The sequence below is a fragment of the Anolis carolinensis genome, chromosome 4 (genome assembly GCF_035594765.1).
Source record: "Anolis carolinensis isolate JA03-04 chromosome 4, rAnoCar3.1.pri, whole genome shotgun sequence".
NCBI classification, from domain to species: Eukaryota; Metazoa; Chordata; class Lepidosauria; order Squamata; family Dactyloidae; genus Anolis; species Anolis carolinensis.
In genome coordinates this window covers 177,942,965-177,958,972 of record NC_085844.1, presented here as the reverse complement: position 1 = coordinate 177,958,972, position 16,008 = coordinate 177,942,965, and the positions used below count along the sequence as shown (strand labels likewise).

General features: G+C 44.8%; 1 protein-coding gene across 1 annotated transcript; it reads left to right on the top strand.

The window, feature by feature from the left end:
* Positions 1–751: 751 nt before the first annotated feature.
* On the top strand, positions 752–15,942 carry cdkn2c (cyclin dependent kinase inhibitor 2C). The gene is made up of 2 exons (XM_003220281.4): positions 752–3,064; positions 11,841–15,942. The coding sequence occupies exons 1-2, from the start codon at positions 2,936–2,938 to the stop codon at positions 12,219–12,221; spliced, it is 510 nt and encodes a 169-aa protein (XP_003220329.1). The 5' UTR covers positions 752–2,935; the 3' UTR covers positions 12,222–15,942.
* The last annotated feature ends 66 nt before the right edge of the window (positions 15,943–16,008 follow it).

The following is a 16,008-nucleotide window of genomic DNA, read 5'->3' as shown; positions in this document are numbered from 1 at the left end:
TGTCTGAGGCAAGTCTGAATGTTGCAATTGGATACCTTGATTAGCATTGAAAAGCCTTGCAGCTTCAAGGCCTGTGGAGGCAAGTTGAATGTTTCAATTAATCACCTTGATTATCATTGTGGCTTCAAGGCCTGGCTACGTCCAGCCTGGGGGAATCCTTTGTTGGGAAATATTAGCTGGCCCTGATTATTTATTGTCTGGAATTCCCGTTTTTGAGTGCTTTTTTAATTTACTGTCCTGATTTTAGAGGTTGTTTTTTTTAATACTGATAGCCGAATTTTGTTCATTTGAATGGTTTCCTCCTTTCTCTCAGGAGAGAATGCTTCTGGAACATGGCCATACATCCCGGAAAACTCAACCACCCAGTGATTCCAGCCATGGCTGATTCCTGCCTGGGGAATCAGGAGAATAAATAAAGAACAACACTCCGAAAAAAAGAGGAATTCCAGACAAGAAACAACCAGGCTTAAGCGGCCGAGGGGGAAAAGGAAGGGGCCCGAGGCTGTTAGGAATGGTGGGAGTTGAAGTCCAAACACCTGGAGGGCCCAAGTGTGCTCATGCCTGCCGTAGAAAGAGGCGAGGCCGAGGCGCGTTCCCGCTCTTCATCCCAGGCGCGCCCCCGCCCGGGCCTTCCTGCTTTGCTTGCGCGCCCCCCCCCCCTTTCCTTTCCCTCTCTCTGCCGGCAACTAACTCTGTGGCGCCTCCTTAAATCTCTGCCGTTAAAATGTGGGCGGGTGTTTCAAGTCAAAGAGCGCTCAAATGTTTTTCCTTTTCAAAAAAAGCTGCCGAGGGTTAGAAGTTGGCGAAGGGAGGGGAAGGCAAGGAGAGTTTGAGAGGAGGAAAGAGGGAAAGGAGAGCCAGGGCGGCGGGGAAAGCAACCCAGGAACGGACAGAGAGAAGGAAGCACAAGAAGCAAGCGCTCTCTGGACTTGTACGTTATTTTTTTTTCCAGCAGCGAGGAGAGGAGAAAAGCAGTCGCTTTTGCCGGGCGCCGCTGCTGCTGTTGCTTCCGGTGTGCGTTTACACTGCAGCACTAACGCAGTTTGACACCGCTGTGGAACCAAATGGAGGAACAGTTCGGAAGGAGCACCAGCCCAATGGACAGAGAAGGCTGAAGGACGGGTCAAACGGCATCTCCCTCGGCAGTTCATATCGGTCCCAAGTTGTGGAAGGCGACGAAGAAAGGCCTCCCTGCCCCGGAAGACGGACACGCGGGAAGGAAGGATGCAATCTCGCGTGGGGATGCCCACTCGTGCCCGTGATCAACGGAGAGTGAGGCCCCTTCTACACCTTCCATATCATCCAGATTGTCAAAGCAGATAGCCCACACTATCTGCTTTGAACTGGTGCCCCTTCCACACAGCTGCACAAAATCCCACATTTTCTGCTTTGAACTGGAATATATGGCCGTGTGGACTCAGACAACCCAGTTCTAAGATGATATCTTGGGATTTTCTGTGTTGATATGCTGGGATATAGAGCTGTGTGGAAGGGCCCTGGATTATACGAGTCGACACTAAAATCCAGTTCAAAGAAGATTTGTGTGTGTGTGTGTGTCTAGGATGACTTGAGAAACTGCAAGTCGCTTCTGGTGTGGGTGAGAGAATTGGCCGCCTACAAGGACGTTGCCTAGGGGACGCCTGGATGCATGGCGTTTTACCATCCTGTGGGAAACTCCTCTCATGTCCCCGCATGGGGAGCTAGAGCTGACAGACGGGAGCTCACCCACGCTCTCCCGGAATTCGAACCCGCCATCCTTTCGGTCAGCAGTCCTGCCGGCACAAGGGTTTAACCCACTGCGCCACCGAGGACTCCATCATCCAGATTATCAAAGCACGGAACCCACTTTAACTGTTTTGAACTGGATCATATAAATCGACACTATAATGCAATTCAAAGCAGATTTGTGTGTGTGTGTATGTGTTAGGAGCGACTTGAGAAACTGCAACTTGCTTCTGGTGTGGCCGCCTGCAAGGACGTTACCCGGATGTGTTTTTTTTTTATGTTTTACCATCCTTGTGGGAGGCTTCTCTCATGTCCTCGCATTGGGAACTGGAGCTGACAGACAGGAGCTCTCCCTGCGCTTCGAACCACCGACCTGTTCGTCAGCAACTGCCGGCACAAGGGTTTAACCCATTGCGCCACTGGGGGCTCCGTGATCCAGATTATCCAAGCACAGAACCCACATTCCCTGGATTGTATGAGTGGAGACTATAATCCAGTTCCAAGCAGATCGCCTGGCTGTTCTGCGGCGGTGCAGCGAGAGCGCGAAAAGATCCTCTGGAGAGACTTTGGCAGGCGATCAGCTGCCGGCTGGGCTTAACCCTCTCGCTGCCGAGGGAGCGGACTCGCCTTTGGCGGACCAAAAGGAGAGGAAGAAAGTGGGGAAACGTGTCAGGAAAGCCAGGAAACAACCTACCCTGCTGGATCCCCCTCTGGACTTGCGTGGAAAGCGGCGCTGGAAGCGGCAAAGCAACCGGTGGGTGTTTCTCCCCCTTCTCCCTCGCCTCCTTTTCCTCTTCCTTTCCCCACCTTGGGCTTCACCTTCTCGCCTTCCCTTCCTTTCTCCGAGGAGATACAACCCGGTCCCGCCCGAGGTCCTTTTTGGGGGTTTTGGGGGTGTCTTTAGCCGGAGGTGCCTGCCTCTGCCTCGCCTTTGCTGCGGCGAGCGTCACGTGTGAACCCGAGGGGCGGGCTCTTGGCACGGAGCTTTTTTACGAGTATTTACTACCAGAAGGTCTTCTACTCCAGGAGAGTAGTAGCTATCGCAGCACAGCACATCCCCGCTGGGGCTGTCACTTCCGATGGCCATGCCCGGCTAGAGAGCGAAACGGGGGCAAGGAAGGAAGGAAAACAAACCCCAAAAGCTCACCGTAATAACAATAATAAGAGGGGAGGGAAGGGGGGATATAAATCCGTCCCCAGAGCAAAAGGAATGGCCGAGCCTTTGGCGAATGAGTTGTCCACCGCCGCTGCCCGAGGCGACCTGGAGAGAGTGACTTCTCTGCTGGGGAAGATCGGCGACGTCAATGCCAGGAATGGCTTTGGCAGGACGGCGCTGCAGGTTGGTGTGTCCGCAGATTAAGGTGAAAGGGGGAGGGATTTTTCAAAGGGGGGGGGGGGGTTTAAAGCAGAGGGGGTAAAAAAAAAACCAGCTTTGGAAACCATCCCCGACTCGGTTGCCATATTTTAGAACTCGAACCGCTCCAAAAGTGACGTACTTTTCAGGAAAAAAATGGCTCGATCCTGAGTTTGCTTACAGAGAGAGATCTAAATCTCAGTATCCACTCGCCCCGATTATTTTTGGTTCCTTCCCCAAAGCAACCCCCTCCCTGTCTCTCCTTCCCTTCCCTGCGAGGGAGGAAAAAAGCAAGTGGCAAAAGGGGAGGGAAAAGGAAACCATCCGGGCTTGTTTCGGAGCAGGTCGGTGTAAACACCTCGCTGCTTTTTTCCTCAATGCAATCCCAATTCCGTGTTTGTTGTTTGTTTAAATAATGAAAACGGGCACAACTGCGGCTCCCCCTCTTTTTTAACTCTCATTTTCCCCTGCCGAGTGTATTTTTCCTCCCTTCTACTCGACTAAAAACTCCGAATTAGGTTTTGCAACGCTCGGCCGCCCTCAATCCCCGGCTCGAAAGCATTACCCATCCTTCTGGATCAGTACTGTGAGTTTTCCGAGCTGTTAGTACAGAACCAACCTAACTTTAGTCTCCTTGGAATAAATGCCAGTTGTATTGTCGAAGGCTTTCATGGCCGGAATCACTGGGTTGCTGTTAGTTTTCCGGGCTGTGTTCCAGAAGTATTCTCTCCTGACGTTTCTCCCACATCTATGACAGGTACCCTCAGAGGTTGTGAGGTCTCTTGGAAACTAGGCAAGTGAGTTTATATATCTGTGAAAGAACCAGGCGAGAGAAAGAACTCAAGTGTGAATGTTGTATTTAATCACTTTGATTAGCATTGAAAAGCCTTGCAGCTTCAAGGCCTGGCCGATTCCTTACCATTAAATGCTAATCAAGGCAATGTATTACAACATTCACACTTGCCTCCAACAGACGAGTTCTTTCTCCCACCCTGGACCTTCCACAGATATATAAACCTCACTTGCTTAGCTTCCAGCAAACCTCACAATCTCTGAGGATGCCTGCCATAGATGTGGGCAAAACGTCAGGAGAAAATGCTTCTGGAACATGGCCATACAGCCCGGAAAACTCACAACAACCCTGTGATTCCGGCCATGAAAGCCTTCGTGTTTCAGTCGTGTTTTGAATCCCTTGTTGTGTCGCTCCCTGGCGAGGCTTCCCTGCTTTAGGTATAACGTAGCCGACACCCTTTCCCAGTGTTTAGATTCGCAGGCAGTGCCTGGAGCGCCTCCAACTAACTTCTCCAAACCCTGGACCCGCTGGGAGATGTTTTCTTTCGAGAACCACCGTTCTCGAAAGTGTTACTATACACGGAAAGAGAGGGGAAGTAACCCACGGCAAAGATGGGAAACGTGGGTGAAAGTCTGCCACTGTTCCCAGCGCCAAGCAGAGGATCCAGAGTGCATTGGGGACCCCTTGAAAGGAAAGCCATTTCCAAAACGTTGTCAGGCCAAACCAGGTTGGAAGGGGCTGAAGGATTTGTGGGACACAAAAATGAACCCCCTTTGACTTCTTTTAAAAATAGAAATAACCAATCTGGTGGTTAGTTTGTATGGTGCTTGCCTCCTGTCTTCCAGTACAGTTCAACAAGTGTCTATTTTCTCCCACCCTGGATACTCCACAGATATATAAACCTCCCTTGCCTACTTTCCAACAAACCTCACAACCTCTAAGGATGCCTGCCATAGATGTGGGTGAAACCTCAGGAGAGAATACTTCTGGAACATGGCCATACAGCCCGGAAAACTCACAGCAACCAAGTGTCATATATATATATATATATATATATATATATATATATATATAGTCACATATATCCTCCCTGCAGCTCTTCTAGGCCAAGGCTTCTTAAACCTTTCCCCCACTGACCTACAGAGAAATATTTATGTGAGCCCAGTTATATTGGGATATAAAATAGGATTGTGTCAGCAATTGCAAGGCTTGCTAAACAAGCTGGTTTTCCCTTTTTTGTGAAGTGCAGCTGAAACATTTTCTACAGAGTCCATATTGTTGCCAACAGATTTGTGTAAATGGTTGACTTTCAGAAACCTAGTTGCCAAGTGAGCTAAGGCAGGGCTGGGCAAACTTGGGCCCTCCGTGTGTTTTTGGACTTCAACTCTCACCATTCCCAACAGCCCCAGGCCCTTTCCTTTTCCTCCTCAGCCACTTAAGCTGAAAACACCTGGAGGATCCAAGTTTGCCCATACCTGAGCTAAGGGGACCCCATTTGGTTTTCAATATTTTCTATGGATGAGCAGAGCACAGTTAAGAGTAGTATATGGCATTTGTTATGTATCTCAGAAACTAGATCTGATAGGGGAAAACTAATGCCATTTTTGGGAATCTGCAGGTCAAATATACCCAGAAAGAGGGCTAACATTTGAGGCATTAAAATGTGTGTTGGCCAGTGTTATTTGAGACATACATAACCTAAATTTTTTTAAAAAACTAAACCCAACTGCACAAGCTGACTGTTCATTTTCGATCTGCATGTGCTGAGATGTAGTGGGTGGATGACAAAACTAGAGAAAGTTGATAGTCAACACATCCTCCAATATTAATATTGTTTATATTATACCAAAGTGGAAGCAAATGCTGTCTTCTCTCATCTCATTCAGACACCTTTTCACTAAGGTTGGCTCTGGGCTATTTTCTCCCTCCTTTTTAAAACAGGTGCTTTTCAGCAGGCCTACTGTTTGGATTTGGTTAAGAAAAATCAGAGTTGTTTGTGTAGGCCCTTTCTTTCCTAACTATACCTTTCCACTTTTGAAATAATGCATTCAAAGGTGTTTCACATTTGGACTGATATACAAAATCCCACTTTTATTAGTTTTTCTAGGGTGTAACTATTACTCCATAGCATAAGCACACTTTACTCTTCACTTTTTAGACTCCTGAAAGGGCTTTCTTTGCTAGCTCCCCAAAAGGTCAAATTTTGCAGGACAAGCTGGGCAAAAGATTACCAAGAAATCTATGTGACATTTGCCAAAGTGGTGAGGGAGCCACATTATGAGTTTCTAAAATAAATACAACTCTACAACTCTCTTGATGCCTGCAGTGTAATTCTGAGAGCCTTGGGCTTTATTTTCCCTCCCCTAGCTATGTCCCAGAAACTCCCCTGTTCATATTCAATACCTTTTTACATTCCTGTTGCTGAACATTTGAGGGAGTTCTTGCATTTTCCCCTCACAAAACTTTAACTTCCTTCTAATTTTTACTGCCCTTTCCAATATTGTGCTGCTAAAAGTGAAGGCAGAAGGCAGAGTTCCTTGTAAGAGAAAAATAGTATAAGTCAATGTGTGTTGTGCTTGTGGTGAGTGTGTGAGCATATTCCTTCAGAAAAAAGGGCGGAGGAATAAGACAGGGATAAAAAAGTATTGAAACCAAAGGAACATATTATCCTTTAAAACCTGCCCTTTCCAAAAAGCAAAGAACTTGACCTAAGCTTAACCTTCAATGTGTGATATTACAAAAGATCTAGCTGCATCTTCTTTTTTCTTTTTTAAGTCAAATGGACTAAAGGATTCAGGAAGCCCAAGGGGTCTTGGATCTGGGCAGTCCTGCCTCTGTGCTGAAAATATTACACATATGGCCTGTGACAGTTTTATAAAGCTGTAATATCCAGACATTTTTGGGTGAAAGAGAAGCAACAGGATGAGACTAAGACTCTTAAAAGCTGTGCTTTTAGTCATTATCGCACAGTCTTGACACAGCAAAGAAAGAAGGGGAACCTACGGGTCCAAAAAAAATTTAATCAAATAAAACATGAGAATTTCAGAAAGGATTTGGCACACACACAAACACATATATATGGTAAAACTAACATGTTTCATTAAATAGAAAAGTAACAATAAGAAATGAAACTGTGACTGCTAGATCCTGGTTACATTACCCACTGAATTCTCTGATGTTATTCAGAGAAGCCATATATTAGGTTCGGAGTTCATACTAATGGTCATTCACTACTTGCAATTATTCCAATGCTATCTTTTAGTAATCTTTATGGCCTGTGTTGCATAATACTGTAAATGATTCTATGAAATAGACTGTAAATTATTTTTGTATTCTAAAATGCATGAATGGTGGGATTGTTATAACAGCCTGTTTCCAATATAGAAGTAAAACTCTGTAAGTGTGTGTGTGTACACATACCAGTAATCTTCCTCCAGTTTCTCATCTTATTTAGTGGTTCAGACTCTGTTGTGGATGATTAGTTCCTTTGGTTCTTTGCCTTATGGCTGAGAAAGGTCTTAATATGCCCTGGGTAAGTCAGTTTGGTTTAAAGTATTGTCTCAGCTTGGTCTCCATCCTTGGTGTAGAAGGCCTTCTGTTCTGATATGACTAGTATGGTTATTAATAAGAAAACAATAGTAGGGAGTGCCACTTTGAAGACTGATAAATTTATGATAGCATCAACATTTGAGAGCTATAGCTTATTTCATCCAAAGCCTAGCGTCTTATCTAGATGTGGATATCTAGATATACACACCTGGTTGGAGGTGAAGATTTAGACTGAAAATAGGGGGAAATTTAAACGCACAATGACTAATGATGATGTCGATTGTCACTGTCAGGACCTTGTGCATTTGATATTACTGTCTATAGTCCCCCACACCCAAGCTTCTGCATGGGTATCTAAGTTGAAATTTGAGGGCAAGACAATATATACATTTGAAATTCTGGATTTCATGCATCTAGTGAAGTTAGTTGTAGCCCAGTAACCTTTCCATGCGACAATATATTCCTTAGTCCTTCAAATGCCACCGTTTATTTTGCTCCGGGAGCCTTACTCCTTGGAAGCTGCTGCAATGAGAAAAAAATGGAGGTGTTATAACAACGGATTCTCAAATATGCGTTTGGTAAATAAACAGAGGATGACATACAGTTTCTTTTCTCCACACGTGATGTGGACAAAATATTGAGATGAACACTAGGACTATTCATCTCCTGTCCCTTTGATTTCTTTGGGAGTGACCCTCGTCTATTAATCTACCAGATTTTAATAATAAGGAGGGTAAAATAGGTGAGGTTTATATCATCACTGGGGAAACACAGGTGGAGGTCCCTTGCGATCCAGTGGAGATTATCCCAGCATATGTCGAGTTTATTCCATCCTATCTGTTCTGTGTTCCTCTTACTACGCTAAGCCTTGAGCCTCCCCGGTCCCTGGGTTTTCTTGCCCCCACATCCCGGATGGGAAGGGAAACTTCCCGGCGTTTGTGCCTCTTCCTCCCTTTTCTCTGCGAGAGGCGAGCAGGGCAGGTGAAGCCCCTTCCTGGGCGCCTCTCCCCCGAAAAACCTTGGCTTTCTCCCCACAGAAGCAGAGTTGGCTTCCTCTCGCCTCAGAGTGAGTTGGAGAGGCGGCATCCTTAGGAAACGCAGCACCGGGCAGGGAGAGAGAAGTTCAGAACTGGGAGTAGACAGCAAATATTATCCCAAAACCAAAGCTAGGAAAAACTACTCCCAGAATATCCTGCCCACCCTGGGCACTTCATGAACATCCGGTGCTCAAAAAGGTTACTAAGGGTGTATCTACACTGGAGAATTAACACCCTTCGGTGCACTCTTAAAGCTGTAGAAACTTTATCTCCTTTTTTTCTTCTTCATCTGTTTTTCTCTGGGTACACTGTAGAATTAATGCAGTTTGGGACCTCTTGAATTGCCATAGCTCAAGATTATGGAATCATGGGAGTACTGTCTCAAAGTGCTGGTGACTAACCAAACTACAACTCCATAGCTTTGAGCCGAGACACTTTAAACTGTACAGAGCTGCATTAATTCTGCAACGTACACGCACCCTTCAAAAAGGAGTAGGAAACTTAATAAGGGAGTCAAGGCAGTCATTGGCCAATCATAATACTGTATGTATTCACCTACTTCCTTGGAAGCTTCTAAACAGAGACTGGTCTGTCAGGAGTACTTTAATTGTGTTTTTCCTGCCTGGCAGGGGGTTGGACTAGATGGCCCATGTGGCCTCTTCCAACTCTTTTATTCTTTGATTCTGTCTAGATATATGCACTCTGTCTCTGAATACCAGTTTCCAGGAAGTATGGGTAGGTGAAGGTGACTCCACCACACGCCCAGGCAGCCTATTTCATTGAACAGTTCTTACCATTAGGAAGTTATTCTTAATGTTTAGGAGGAGTCTTTTTTCATGCCATTTGAATGTATTGCTCCCTGCCCTGGTCTCCAGAGCACCAGAAAACAAGCTTGTCCCCTCCTCAATGCGACCTTCTTTCAGATATCTATCTATCTATCTATCTTCCTTCTATCCTCTTCCATACCTGTGATTATTTTTGTGGAGCATTTGGTGGAAACAGAATCAGAAACAGCCTTAAGTCTGTGTGGGTTCATCCTCCCAGAATACCCCAGCCTCTCCTTGAAGTTACAGATAATCTGGAACTTGTAGTAGTAGTAGTAGTAGTAGTAGTAGTAACAACAACAACAACTCAGCCCAACAAAGCTTTTCTTGGTGTCTTGATTTTTAGGCCTGTTCCTGTAGCTATTTGGGATGCTGATGGATAGACTCCATCAGCTGTAGTTTCTTAGATATGCTCATGGTTTTCTACAGGCGAGCAGATGGTGACTGATACATGGCATATGTTCTGTATCCAGAGTGGTAGATGGCATATGTTCTGTATCTCAAAAACTAGAGCCAATGAGGGAAAACTGGTACCAGTTTTGGAATCAGCAGAAGCAGGGCTAACATGGGAGGCATCCAAATGTGTGTTGGCTAGTGAATGATGATGATGATGATGATGATGATGATGATGATAAAAAATCCAAGTCACAGCTTTTCCATCCTTTATTCTTTTTCCTCTTTCCTTTCAATCTTATTCTTTCCATTCTTTCTTATTTTCCTTCCTTTATTCTTTCCTTCTCCCTTCTTAGTACTCCTTCTTTTCAAATCTTTCTTTCCTTTCTTCCTTACTTTTCCTTCTTTTTCAAATTGTAACTGAAAGGGATTTGCTTAGGAGCATGAAAATGTGACCGAACCTTTTTAAACAACCTAGAACAGAGCTTCCCAAACACTTCACTTTTGGTGACACACTTTGCAGACATGCATCCTTTTGGGACACAGTCATTCAGTTTCTCTAGCAAACTAGAAGTTAAATCAACACCTTAGATGAGATATGGGTGCATGCATATATTGTAACAAGGAAATGTGTAGGGACTACAAAATATCTAATGAAAACCTTTCATGTATATATATTTAAAATATATTGCTTATGTCACATATATGTTGAGGTTTCTTGCTACTTTCACATGACACACCTTACACACTACAGCAGACACACTTTAAGTGCTGGATTTAGGACAATTGAGCCCCTGCTCTGGTTAAGTTATGAGGCTCCTTACTTGGTCCCTGAAGGAAGTGGGCCTGGTAGGCCTACTGTTGAGTTTCATCCCTGAATTTCACAAGTCTCAAGTTTCCAATCCTCAATGAGTAGCTAGGTTAGAGACAGGGCTAAGCTGAGAGACTCCTTTCCTCATATTTCTATGCATGTTTCCCAAAAGGGCTTTGTCTTTACTCTTTCTCTTAAAGAGAAAGGGAACTTTCTCTTTAAGTATACCCAGGGATGGCCACGTGGCCATTCCCAGTTTTCATTCTTCTGCTTTTCTTTCTACCTATGAGGATGCACATTTTGCCTCTCTCTAATATAGCAAAATATAGCTGCATGGACTTTTTACCTTTATATCTTTTAAAAGATGAGATTTAGTAAGCTAGTAGCTCCAAGACCCTTTTATCTATCAAGAATGTATTTCTTTTACTTCAGTAAATATTTTTGAACCTAAAGTTCAACTCTGCAATCCTAAACCATCCAAATGAATAGAAGCTTATCCCAGCCCATCACAGGTAAGTTTCTACTGGTTCTGAATTTTACTTCTCGTACCCTGCTATATTTATGGTTGAATCACCCCAATGGAGGATTATTTTGGGCCTAACAGCTCTAATTCCCCAACAATATGGTTCTAGGTTGACCATATAATGCAGTTCAAACTGCATGATTTGGCAGTGTAGAACCAGCCATGGTTCTATTCACTTTCCAAACGGCTCTTCCCTTTTCTCTTCCAAATGCATTAGCAATTCACCTTGAAGACCTCTCCTCCCTTACAAGGGGTTACCTTTTCAAGACTGAAATGCAAGAGGCAGCTCCTATGGCCAAGCTTTTCCCCACCAGCCAGAACATAAATGATTATACAGCCCAGCCAAAGGGAAAAACATCATGTGTCTGGGTTATTTTTTTTAGATATGGTTTTCAAGATTTTCGATGGGTGAGCAGAGTTAAGAGTGGTATATGGCATTTGTTATGTATCTCAGAAATTAGATCTGATAGGGGGAAACTGGTGCCATTTTTAGGAATTAGCAGGTCAAATATACCCAGGGACAGGGCTAACATTTGAGTGTTATTGTTGGGGAATCTGTGGCTAGCAGTAAGGAGTCAAGACAAAGCCTTTTTGGGAAACATGCATAGGAATGTGGGAGAAGAAATCCATCAGCTTAGCGCTGTCTCTAGCCTAGCTGCTCATTGAGGACTGGAAACTTGATCACACAAGAGACTTGTGCAGCCCAGCAGTTATTTGAGACCTACAGTTGGGAAAGCTCTGGACTAGAGGGGAGGGGGTGAGTGCGCAAGGTGTGGGGCCCATCTGACAGTGCCTTCTTTCCTTCCTTCCTTCTCCGTGTCCCGTGGGCAGGTGATGAAGCTGGGCAACCCGGAGATCGCGCGGCAGCTGCTCCTCCGCGGCGCGGACCCGGACCTGCGCGACGCGGCGGGCTTCTCGGTGCTGCACGACGCGGCGCGGGCGGGCTTCCTGGACACGCTGCAGACTTTGCTGGAGTTCCGGGCCGACGTCAACGCGGAGGACGGCGGGGGCAACCTGCCGCTGCACCTGGCCGCCCAGGAGGGGCACCTGCCCGCCGTGGCCTTCCTGCTCGAGCGCACCGCCGCCACCCGCCTCGGGCACCGCAACCACCGCGGAGACACCGCCTACGACGTGGCCCGGCTCTACAAGAGGCACGCCGTGGCCAGGCTCCTGGAGGGGCGCCGCGGGGAGCAGGGCGGAGGAGGGGACTGAACCCGGCCCCCACTCGGACACGCCTCGCCCGCCTCCCCTTTCCTTCTCAAATGCAGACATGGGGGTGGCTTGGTTTGGGCGCCAAACCGGCCACGCCAGTAGCAGCAGCAGCAGCTTTCCGTCCCTTCGCTTTTGCTCTCTTCACTTAAAACTGTCCAATCCAGGCACTTTAATTCCCATTGGCTCAAGGCTACAGGACCCGAAGGTTAGCCCTGTTTCTGGGCGTATTTGACCCTCTGTTTCCAAAAATGACACCCGGTTTCCTCCTTTTAGTTCAAGTGTTTGAGATAGATGGCATCTGCCAGTGAGCTCATTACTGGCAGATGCCATCTGTCTCAAACACTAGAGTTAATACAGTTTGGATCCACTTTAAATCCACTTTAGGGAGGGGCCTTTAAACCGCTCAGCCAGACAGGTCCTGGGCCTCACCAAACTACAAACCCCCGAATCCTGCAGGAGGCAGAAACCGGATTTAACGTGGATAAATAAATGCTCAAGTGAGATGAGACCTTCCAGTCTTCATCTGCTGACCTATAGAAAACCACCTAACCATATCGAGGGCCCATCTGCACTGCCAAATAATCCAGTTTGAACTGCATTATAATGGTCAGTGTTGACTCAGGCCCCTTCAACACAGCTGTATAGAATTCCACATTGTCTGCTTTGAACTGGATTATCTGACTGTGGACTTGGATAACCCAATTCAAAGGAAATATTATGGATTATCTGCCTTTTAAAAAAATAGAATTTTATTTTAAAATCATAAAACACCCACAATACACATTACAAACATATACACATATATACAACCCTCCACCGACAATACAATTACACAGTTCAAAGTAGGGGTTATCTGACTTGATAATTTGAGTTATATGGCTGTGTAGAAGGGCTCTCAGGCCCTTTCTGAGCCTTCTACACTATCATATAACCCAGATTATCAAATCTGACAATCCACATGATCTACTTTGGATTGGATTATATGAGTCCACACTACCGTATAATCCAGTTGAAATCAGATAATCTGGATTTTTATAACAGTGTAGGAGGGGCCTCACAATGCAGATTGAACTGGATGTATGAGTCCACACCCATTTCCTTCTTAGCATCCCTTCCAATTTCTGATCTGGTTTCTTGATTACAGTCTCAGCACCCCAAATAGCCCCAGGAACAGGCCCCAGAACCAAGAAATGTTTGTTGTTGTTTGTAAGGCCAGATCTACACTGCCCTACAGTGCAGTTTGAACTGCATTATAGGGGTCTACAGAGACCATATAGCTCAAACTGCATTATATGCCTGTGTAGATCCAGCCTAAGACTATACCTCCCAGGATTCCATAGCATTGAGTGATGGCAGTTAAAGTACATCTTTAATCCTATCCTGTACATCAGGCTTGGGCAAACTTGGGCCCTCAAGGTGTTTTGGACTACAACTCCCACCATTCCTAACAGCCTCAGGCCCTTCCTTAAGCTTAAGCGGCCTAGGGGGAAAAGGAAGGGTCTGAGGCTGTTAGGAATGGTGAGAGTTGTAGTCCAAAACACTTGGAGGGTCCAAGATTGCCCAAGCCTGGTGTAGATGCACCAACTCTCTCTCTCTCTTTATCTTTTGGATTTATTCCCAGAATTGCCAAGCCAAATCTTGAGGGTTCTAGAAAGGTATACCTCTATGCTTGCCTATGTTCTGTGCTTGCTGATGTCTTTCTTTCAAAAAAAAATTTACTGTGATTACCATCCCCTCCACATACATACCCTTAAAGAGAATCAAGGCTAAAATAATATGAAACTGCATGAAGGATTGTGCCATGCTGTGAAAGGGCTTTGTGCCCTGAAAGGGGTCAAGTGGGGGGGGGGGGGCAAACAACTGCAAACTTCTGACGGTGTGGAAAGCAATGCTTGATGCAATGTGTGACACTAACAAAAGCCTGCAGAAGTAAGGCATCCCTGAAGCTGTTTACTGGGGATGGAGTTGTAATTATTGTGGTTTCCCTTTCTTTCTTCAAGAATCTGTATTCCTTAGGAATGAAGTTCTGTTGAAGTCCAAGCAACTTTCATGTGAACCTATGAGTACTGAAGGTGATTTCTTCAGTATTTCTCCTTGGGGAGGAAAGATGGGAGGCTGCGGAGGAACACACAGGTATCTATAGCTGGATCTGCACTGCCAAATACTGCAGTTTGAACTGCCTTATATGGTCAATTACATTATATTGCATTATAGATCCAGCACATATGTCTTTACTGCCAAATAATGCGTTTGAACTGCATTATATGGGCCTATAAACAGTATTATATGAGTTTGTGTACCAATGTAGTTCAAACGCCATTATTTGGCAGTATAGGCTACTGACTATATAATGTAGTTTAAACTGCATTATTTGGCAGTATAGATATGTGTTGGAGCTACAATGCAATAAAATGCAATTTTAAATGCCTTATATGGTCAATGTAAATCCATATAATGCTTTTTGAACTGCACTATATGGGTCTATATACTGACCATAGAATGTAGTTCAAACTGCATTATTTGGCAGTATAGATATGTGTTGGAGCTACCATGCCATATAATGCAGTTTGAAATGCTATATATGGTCAATGTAAATCCATATAATGCTTTTTGAACTGCACTATATGGGTCTATATACTGACCATAGAATGTAGTTCAAACTGCATTATTTGGCAGTATAGATATGTGTTGGAGCTACCATGCCATATAATGCAGTTTGAAATGCTATATATTGTCAATGTAGATCCATATAATGCTTTTTAAACTGCATTATACGAGTCTATATCAGGTGGGGGGCAAACTTCAGCCCCACAGGTGTTTTGGACTTCAACTCCCAGAAATCCCAGCCAACATACTGACTGCTGGGAACTGTGGGAGTTGAAGTCCAAAACACCTGGAGAGCCAAAGTTTGCCCATGCATGGTCTATATACTAATGTAGTTCAAACTGCATTATTTGGCAGTACAGATGTGCTGGATCTACAATGCTACACAATGGTGTTTGAACTGCATTATATGCATTATATGGTTCTGTACATCCATGCCATATAATGCAGTTTTAAAAGCATTATATTTCTTTGTAGATCCAGCCTCAGCCTCGATTTGAATTTGTGTTTATGTTGCAGATTCAGGACAGAGCAGGTTTTCATCTCTCACTGAATTGTTGCTATAGATGTTTTTCGGTGATGCCTACTTTCAGAAATCTTGAGATATTTAGGGGTCCTTAAAAGTATCCAGTATATTAGTCACCCTCATTTCGAGAACTGGTTTTGAAATCACAACAGGACTAAGATCCCTTTTACTCCCTTGGTCGGGCTTTTGGGGAGTGGCCCAAGGTCCTTTCCAGGTCTGGTTTGCTTCAGAAAGCTGTCATTCCACTAACTCTTGGAACATTTCCCTTTGTTCAAATTTTAAAAATAATCCAAATGAAGCATTTTTTTAAATTTTGCATCAGGACATGGCAATGTCACTTGAACCCAGTCCTGCAGGGTCAAGGAATTGCCCTGAGTGTGTTCGTTAAAAGGTGGGGGGAGTTAGTGAAATTGTTTTAGTTCTGATGTTTTGGTTTCTAAGATTTCCAGTAGAAAAAAAGATGTTAAAAAACAACGTATCTAATTGCAGGGGAATAAACTACAGCACATGTAACTCTGACCCAGTATTTCAAATGCTGTCACCTCTCATCCTGCTACGTTTTCTGATTAAAAACCTCATTATATTGCAAAATCAGAGCTTATTGATGTTCATTTTCGTTCTCTTCGTCAAATCAGCTTTTTAGAGGGTATGTGACAA